The sequence below is a fragment of the Nicotiana attenuata genome, unplaced genomic scaffold (genome assembly GCF_001879085.1).
Source record: "Nicotiana attenuata strain UT unplaced genomic scaffold, NIATTr2, whole genome shotgun sequence".
Taxonomy (NCBI): Eukaryota; Viridiplantae; Streptophyta; class Magnoliopsida; order Solanales; family Solanaceae; genus Nicotiana; species Nicotiana attenuata.
Window position 1 is genome coordinate 747,180 of NW_017670410.1, and position 9,847 is coordinate 757,026.

The 9,847-nt window shown below is 35.3% G+C and overlaps 1 protein-coding gene across 1 annotated transcript; it reads right to left on the minus strand.

Moving 5' to 3' along the window:
- Positions 1-6,536: 6,536 nt before the first annotated feature.
- LOC109239040 lies at positions 6,537-7,689 on the minus strand. Its single transcript, XM_019405543.1, has 2 exons — positions 7,593-7,689; positions 6,537-7,104 (listed from the first exon to the last, which is right to left on the minus strand). Exons 1-2 carry the CDS (start codon positions 7,640-7,642, stop codon positions 6,831-6,833), a joined length of 324 nt encoding a protein of 107 aa, XP_019261088.1. The 5' UTR covers positions 7,643-7,689; the 3' UTR covers positions 6,537-6,830.
- Between the last annotated feature and the right edge of the window lie 2,158 nt (positions 7,690-9,847).

Here is a 9,847-nt window from a genome sequence, read left to right on the forward strand (position 1 = left end):
AAAAATGATTTTATTCATCTCATTATTTCTACATAGTTAGAGTGTGTGTATATATATATATATATATATAGACTAATTGTACTTAGCTAAAGCTAACTATAACAAACTAAGATTAGCCGTTATTAACAAGATAACTAACTCTAGGATTGGTGGTTAATAACTAACAAACTAACTTATATGAAATTACTAAATTACCCTTTCTTGATTATGTTATATCTTTATCTACACTCCCCCTCAAGCTAGGTACTGAGAATACATTAAGAACACCTAGCTTGGAAGAAAGATATTCATGCTGCGCCTTGAGACCTTTGGTTAGCATATCTGCTGGTTGCTCTTTGGTAGATATGTATGTTGTTTTGATTAGCCCTTGTACAATTTTTTCTCTGATGAAATGACAGTCGATCTCGATGTGCTTTGTTCTTTCGTGATAAACAGGATTTGTTGCAATCTGAATTGCAGCTTTGCTGTCATTAAACACTTCAACTGGTAGTTCGATATCAACTTCCACTTCTTTTAGCAATCCAATCAACCAAATAAGTTCTGCTACAGTTGTTGCAAGACTTCTACACTCAGCTTCTGCTGAGCTTCTGGAAACAGTAGTTTGCTTCTTGGATTTCCACGATATTAGAGTCTCCAAACTTAACTAGATAACCTGAAATAGACTTTCTTGAAAAAGGACAAGCTGCCCAGTCTGCATCACAGTATGCTGAGATAGTATTGTTGAATTTGCTGGAAAGTAGTATTTCTTGTCCTGGACTGTTTTTGATATATTTGACAATTCTTAGAGCTGCTTCCATGTAAGACTTCTTTGGTCTTTCGAGGAATTGACTTAGTGTTTGAACACTAAATGAGATATCTGGCCTTGTCATTGTTAAATATAAGAGTTTTCCTATCAGTCTTTGACAAGAAGTTAAATCTGCTCGTTCTTCATTCATCAAGACAATAGACTTGTTTTTCTTGATATGTTCATCATACTTTGTAGTTGTAAGCCTCATATTTGCATCAAGAGGTGTTATTGATGGTTTGGCAGCTGCAACTCCTTAGAATCCCTTGTTCTGATCTGGCAAATTATATACCTAGAAAGTACTTCAATTCCCCTAGATCTTTCATTTTGAAAGACTGTTGCAGATGTGCTTTTGTTTCCTCTATTAGTTTTAGATAGTCACCCGTCACAAGCATATCATCTACATAGATTAACACCATTGTGATACCTTCTGTAGTTTTCTTAAAAAACAAAGACTGGTCATGTTGACTTTGCTGAAATTGAGACTTCATTAGTGCTTCTGTCAGTTTAGCATTCCATTGTCTAGGAGCTTGTTTCAACCCATATAGAAATTTCACAAGTCTGCATACCTTTTTCTCCCCCTAACTTGTGAATCCTTAGGGTAGTTCCATATATATCTCATCTAGTAAATCCCCCTGCAAGAAAGCATTATATATATCCATTTGATGTATATGCCAGTGTCTTGTAGCAGCTATAGCTAATATAGTTCTTACAGTTTTCATTTTTCTGACTAGAGAAAAAGTTTCTTGATAATCTATCCCCTCCTTTTGACTGAAACCTTTAGCTACTAACCTAGCTTTAAATCTTTCTATTTCACCGGAGGCCTTATATTTAATCTTGTAAATCCACTTGCATCTTATAGGGGTTTTACCAGTGGGCAGAGTTACTATGTCCCATGTGTGATTGTTTTGTAGAGCTTCAATCTCTGCTTTCATTGCATCTGTCCATTTAGGGTCCTTTACAACTTCAGAATATAGAGTTGGTTCACTAACATTTGAAGCTGCTGTCAAGTAGGCTTGATATTTAGGAGTTAACTGTTCATAGGTTATGAATTTTAATATTGCATAAGGTTCATTTTGTTGGGCAGTTAATGACACAAAATCTTTCATCCATATAGGTGGTTTCTTTCCTCTACCTAACTTTCTGATATTTGATTGAATAGGAGCTGATTGTGAGATTTGATCTGTTTGTTGTATAACTGATATTTGTTGATTGTTAGTCTGAACAGATTCTGTAGGAATAGACTCATAGTGTTGTGTGTACTCTTGTGTAACTTCTGGTATGACAGTATCTTCTTGTTGATTTGGATACATGTTATTTTCTAAAGTTGTAGTTTGTGTTATTGGATCTATGGTATGTAAAAATAAGCCTGTTATGTTTGGATGAACAAATAAAGATCTGTTGTTGTCTTGTTTGTTTCTAAAAGGAAATATATCTTCTCTAAACTGAACATCCTTGCTTACAAAGAACCTTTTATCTATTAAATCATATAACACATACCTTTTTTGGGCTGTAGCATATCCCATGTGTATAGAAGGTTTTGCTCTAGGCATTAGTTTATCACTTTGATTAACTATTTTTGCATAGCATAAACAACCTATAACCTTAAGATGTTGTAATGTAGGTTTTCTATTATATATCCTTTCATATGGACTTTTATTTTCAATGACAGAACTAGGCAGCCTATTAATGATATATACTGCAGCAATAACACAATATTCCCAGAATTTGATAGGTATATTAGCTTGAAATCTGATAGCTCTAGTGAGTTCTAGGATATGTCTATGCTTTCTCTCAGCTACTCCATTTTGCTGAGGAGTATAAGGACATGTATTTTGATGAATCACTCCTAGATTCTTAAAGAAATTCTCACAAACTGAATTAACAAATTATGTGCCATTATTTGTTCTTACTGTTTTAACTGTTGTTCCAAACTGTGTTTTCACAAAAGTAAGAAATTATTGTACAATCACGCATATATCAGATTTCAACTTCAAAAAAAAAAAATCCTTGTCATTCTAGAAAAATCATCTACTACAGTTAGAAAAAACCTATTACCACCCATAGTAGGAATTTTGTAAGGACCCCATAAATCCATATGAACTAACTCAAAACTAGTAGATGTTTTTATACTACTGAAAGGAAAAGGTTGTCTTGTTTGCTTTGCACAAGGACATGTAGTACATAGATCTATTCTAGCAGATATATCTTGTGCATTTGCAGAAAGTAGCTTATTGAGAACTGTAGCAGACACATGTCCAAGTCTTTTATGCCAAAGTTCAATATCATTTGAATTAATCTCTTTACTGATTTCTGTCTCCTTAGTGTTTAAACTAATTGCATTATTTCCTGGTGATTTTTGTCTACTGAGAATGTATAGACCACTGTCTTCTTTACCAATCGCTTTCACCCTCCCACTGAAGAGTTCCTGATATATACAAAAATCAGGGAAGAATGCAACTGAGCATTTCGGTTCCTTAGTTACTTTAGAGACAGATAAGAGATTATATTTGAATTGAGGAATGTATAACACATTAGTTATTATGTCTTGATCTGTTAAGGTACTAGTTTTAATATGAGTAACTTGAGTAGTTTCTCCATTAGGTAAATGTACTTTCTTTGACTGACTTGATTGCATTAATGAGGCCTTATTTAACAGTTCTAAATCAACTACCATATGATTTGTAGCCCCTGTGTCTATGATCCATTCTTGTATATTATTAGAAGCTAATAAGGCACAAGGAATACCTGCAGCATTAGCTGATGGTGTTGCTGTAGTAGAAGCAGAACTTGAATTGTCTTTGTTCAGTAGCATACTGCTCTTTGGTGAATGTGCAATTTGCCATCCAAGGAGTATTATTCACTTGCCCAATATTCTGAGGATTATTGGCACTCACACCACTGCTTGTTAATTGAGAGTTCTGTGAACAGTTCTCATTCTAATTCCCTCTAGGTAACTGATTATCCTGTATACTAACTTCAGATAGCACATTATATGCACTGTGTGCATTTGTGTTCTTCTTTCTTGGTCTATATTCTGGAGGATAACCTACAACTTTGTAGCAATTTTCTCTAGAATGCCCTTTCATTTTGCACACTTCATAGAACAAATTGGAATTTCTCCTAGTTTTCTGATAATTTTCCCCAGTCTTGGTATACACTGCCATATCATATTGACCAGTTCTAGATGTAGGATTTGCTCCTAGTAAGCCAGCATTGGCTGCAACTGATTTTTGGCTCTCATCACTAATCACCATGGCATATGCTTGATTAACCGTTGGCATTGGACTCATCAGCAAGGTTTGACTCCTAGCTTGGCCATAGGAATCATTTAGCTCCATCAGGAACTGAAACAGCTTCAATTTTTGCAAATGAACAACAGATTCTCTTGACTTTGGACAGTCACACCCAGGTGCAGGAACCAGTGTTTCAAAATCCTCCCACAGATCCTTTAGCCTTGAGAAATATGCAGAAATAGATGTTGTTCCTTGGCTAAGAGGAGCAATTTCTTTATGTAAATTGTATGATCTTGAGCCATCTACTTTGTCAAACCTTTCATGCAAATCTTCCCACACAACCTGTGCACTTGAGACATACATTATACCTCCAAGCAACCCATTACTCACAGAATTTATCAACCAAGAAAGCACGATAGCATTTACTCTTTCCCAATGATTCCACAGACTTTCTGGGAAACTTTCTTTTGTGCATGTTCCATCCACCAAACCCAACTTATTCCTTCCTAACAAAGCCATTCTCATAGATCGAAACCATAGGGAATAGTTTTCAATCCCAGTTAGTTGAAATGATATGATTTGGATGCCACTAATATCTGATGGGCTTAAAAACAGCGGATGATTATAATCAATTGCATGCAATCCTCCTTGACTGGAACTTGTAGTCGGAATTACAGGAGGAACAACTTGTTGTTCATTTAACGCCATAGCAATCAAGTCTTCTTCAAGAATTGAACTAGACAAGAAATCAATTTCAGAATTCTTTCTGATTTTGCGTAAACAAGATGTTGAATCGAGATTCAAGCTATTGAATTAGCCTGATCTACTCTGATACCATGAAGTAAAGTCTGGATTGGATCCAATTTGATGAAGTAGAGAGACGATAAAGAAGAAGAAGAAGAAAGAGAGAGAAAGAAATGAGCTAAGAGAGGAAGACGTGATTTATTTCATCTGATTGATTTCTACATAGTTGGAGTGTGTGTATATATATATATATATATATATGTATAGACTAATTGTACTTTACTAAAGCTAACTCTAACAAACTAGGATTAGCCGTTATTAACAAACTAACTAACTCTAGGATTAGTGTTAATAACTAACAAACTAACTTATATGAAATTACTAAATTGTCCTTTCTTGACTTTCTCTACAAGATAATAGCAGGATGAGTTTTTTCTTACACCCTAATCCAAAAAGTTATTAAGCTACTGCTCCATGTTCTCGAATGATTGAATTTCTTTTCATATCTGAACTATGAAATCATACATATATAAATTGTTGAAGTTAGCAAGTATCCCAATAAGTTTGTCCAAAAGGTAAAGGAGCAATTTCTATGCTCACTGTTTTAGTTATTTCTGTGATACATCTATTTGTCATGGCAATTTATTTATTTTTTCTTATTATTGCTCTTCCTTTATAATTACTAATTCTTTGTAACTTGCGTAAGCTCTGAACAGAACATGCAACAAGCTTTCAAAATTTAGATTCTACTTAAGATTTGTGTTCACTCTATCCAAAGAAAAGTACTAGTAAGAATAATAGCACAAGATGGCAATAGGTCAAAGCGTGGTTTTTGATATATATGAGGAAGTAAGAGACAGACAACATTGTAGCCTTGGCAATTTTTGTCTCAACAAAAGCCAAGATATATAGAGCTCTAAGTTAAGTCTCCAGCTCAATACCTGCATCAATAGTATACGAACACCAATTAAAGCTGAGATGCATATATCGATCCAACATTATCCACATATTAATTAATTAATTTATTAGCGGACCTCGATCTTATGGTAAATCAATCATTACAAAAGCAGTGATTTACTTTGCCGGTTCATCTCATGACATGTAGCGGGAGATTTTCTTCTCTTCTTCTGTTCCCCACCACTTCTCTTCCATCCCTTTTCTCTATAATTACCCTCCTCTCCCTTTGGCCCGTTTTGAATCTTATGACTCTGAAAATTTATTATTTTTATCTATTTAGTCGTACATTTTGTAACACATGTACATGTCCGAGCAAAACTTATTACTACGTCCTCCCCTCTTCCTCTGATATTATTACTAGTTAATTAGCTTCTTCTCACATTTTATAAATTAATAATACTATTAGTATGATTTAAAAGTCAATAGGTTTTTGACCCAATATACAAGCACATGTTACCAACATAATTCTGTTTAGAACACCTAACGTTGGAGATGATATGGGATCATCTCCACATGTTTCAATCAGGCCATCCACATGGAGACAAGTCAATATATCTTCTTTGACTATTTCTTTCTCAAATAATACTATTTAGTAGTAATTTTTATTAAAATGTTACGTATACTTTAAAATTTTAGGAAAATAGCATTTTTATTCCTCTAGTTAATGCTATATTCCTTTTTATCCTTCTCTTATTAGTTGCAGCACAGTTGAACTAAGTTAAATGCCTGAGTTTAATCTTTCAAGATAATTGAAGTTAATTACTAAAATATCCAACACGACCACTATTAAATATATTTATAGGGAGAGACAAATGTGAAGAAGCCAGTTATTTACTAGGGAACGATTCCAAACTTTAGTACTCCTAATACCTAGTTAAATTAACAATTTCAACTTTCAGTACAAGCTATGCTATATATATTGCATTTCCTGTAAAAGCAGTTCAGGATTCAAAGTTATGGATTTCCTCGTTTAGGACTGAACCCACAATCCAATTTATTTATGCTATCAGGGTCACAATCCATTTATGGAATGTACATATTTAGTAGATCCCATGTTTTAGTGCATATGCAAAGTGTTACTGTATATGATACAATATTGGCCCCTGATTTCATGAGTAATATTGCCTATAAGTAATATTATGGCTGATGGGAAAATCAGATTGAGGTTTGTCAACACCGTCCTCGCTCCGAAGCCAATACGTTTGAGTAAGAGAGGCAGCACCATTTGGTATGTCATCAATCACTCTTTCGTGACCTTGTGGGAAATATATCCCTGTCCTAGGGTGAGGTACCCACCAACATGATTTCTTCTTCTCCGATCCGTATCTCTCCTTCACCCCAGCAAGCTTGCTCATCCAACGTCCCACTTCATGCAGCTGCAACCTGCATATACATACATATATAAGAATTCATACTCTCAACAAAAACTATATATGAAATCTAACATCTGGAAGAGCCCACGTAGGCTACTCTCCTCTAAGCAAATACACTTCAAGCATTCTAGTTGAGCTCTGCAGCTAAGGCTCTTCCACACCTTTTTTTTTTTTTGGTTTCCCACCCGGTGTTCAGTACCCGCATTGGAGCCCGACTAATATCCTGATTTGCACCGCGTAGGGCCCCATTTGGGGGGAAGCGCTCCCTACCAAGGATTTTTTCATATCCAAGGCTCGAACCCGAAACCTCTGGTTAAGGGAAGAGCAGTCTCATCCACTGCACCACGTCCCTTTGGTGGTGCTGTTCCACACCTTAACACTTCCCTATAGTCTACGAACATGTAAATATGCTATGTACATCTTTAACGAGCATTTGCAAAAGATATATATATTATATACTTTAGCTAAGAAGAACCTCTAATTAGAAACAAAAATAACCTAATCTGCGGTGATTTTCGCGGAAGCCTAGTGATTCCAGCAGCAGTCATGGCTCTGGTTGATGAAGGAAACTAAATGTATATCTGTACTAGTTTAATGTTTGTAGGAATTTATGATCTATAAACAGGAGAATAAACAAACTATATATAGGCGTTCCTTATGTTCAAGAAGAATTAGATTCTATAGTACGTACTTCCATCGAGTGGTGAAGGTTTTCATTAAAAGTTGAAAAATATTCAAAAGCAACGATAGATGAAAAATAGAAGCTTTATACTTTTCCATATACCTATTTGCAAAATTTGGTTATTCTGGCAAAGTAGAGGTTTTTTAATGCATGCATGTACACATGGCTACTATTTACTTCGAATAATTAGCATGTGGAGCTTTGAAAGTAGCAATAAAGACATTCATTTAGGAGACAACTTATATCCAGTGAAATAAAAAGATTTAAGTTTTATGCACTAGCTTTTAAAGTTTTTATACTTGGAAATATTTGTGGTTAGTTATCATTGTTATCAATATGCTTCTTACAGAACTGTACTCAAACATATTTTATAATTGACTCAATTGTATAAATAACTACTTCCTCCGTTTCAAATTAGATGAGGTAGTTTGACTCGGCACGGAATTTAAGAATGGGAAATTTTCGTTCCTATACCGTATAGGAAACTATATTACCAAATATGTTCATAGTTTGCATATTACCCTTCATGCTAATAGTATTTCTACAAAATATAGACAATTCATTAAATAAGGAATCATAGTAGCTGTAGGCTTCCATATTTAGGCGCGCTAAAATTGGGGAATTAAATATTCTTCCAGATCTTCCACAACGCAAATCACGCACATTAATAAATATTGTCTGTTTCGTTTCAAATTTGAGTCTCTGTTTTTGCGATACACTGTGTTTCAACCTTTTTTCTGATTTCACACATCAAAAACGACTAAATCTTCTACAACAAACTCAATTATGTCCAAATTTCAATTATGCTACAATTGAATGGGAATTGGGATAGCTATTGGAGATTTAGAGAATTTCAGGTCGATGGTATTGTAGTCGATGAGGATGCGAGTTATAGTCTATTGATTTCCACAATAGCACATCAATTAATGATCGATACATCCGAAAAAATTATAGAAACCAAATACATTGTCAACGAGCATTGTCCTCCAATGGAAATTNTGTATGTTCATTGACTTTTTCAGTACATGATATAGTACTATGATGTTGTCAAAATCCAATTTTTAGAAATTTATAGGAATAGTTCAAGCGAGGCAAAAATCACGTGCTCACAACTGCCCCACTTTTGACTCCGAGACACGAAGGGTTTTTGGGCAAAGATAAATGAGCAATTATGAGAGATTGTTGCCTGCTTGACACTCCATGAGAAGCATTTTTGAAAACCGTCTGACCGAACCCTGCATTAGAGGTTGCCTACATATCCTTGGCTATAAAGGAATCAGGTCAGTGTAGTTCTGGAAGGTTTGGTAGCTGGAACTACTAGGAGTTGTGATTTCACTGCTGTTGCTGCTGCTACTGCTTGCTGACCTCCTTATTACACCAAAAGGAAAATCAAAGCTAAGCTAGCTATGCCTATCAACTATGAGTCACAAGATTCCTATCTATAATTTTCTTGAAGCTTGATCTTGAGTCTTGGCTGATTTTGATGTGGACTCCAATCTGAATCTTGATGCTCGCAAGTTGTAGGTGTTGTTTCTTTCTTCAGCATTGTGTCAAAACGGAACATGCGGACCTTGTGACTTCAATCACGTTCTGAGCAATCCGCAACTTTGTTTGCTTCAACATTTTGAATTCATTTCTTTTTATTCTTTTCTTCCTTTCTCTATTCTGGATTGAGATTCATTCCATCGGTCGTCTCGAACCCTGTGCCTCGATGTCAAACCTGCTTAAGACACCAAAACAAACAAACGAACGAAATTTTCTGCCCCAGTTTTCACTAGAAAAATTTCGTGAGTTAGTTGTGACACATCTGAACTCATTCTCTCTCTTCTTTTTTTTCATTTTCAAGAATTGTATTTATCTATGATGGAATGGACTAGGGAATGGAACCCTGTTTCTAAAAGGCGCAACTCAGGGATTGGAGCCCTAATGTTGGCAAAAGATAAAAAGCTCAACTCAGGATTGGAGGACTAATGTTGGCTAAAGGAAAACGCTCAACTCAGGGGTTGGAGCCCTAATGTTGGCTAAAGGAAAAACGCTCACTTCAGGGGTTGGAGCCCTAATGTTGGCTAAA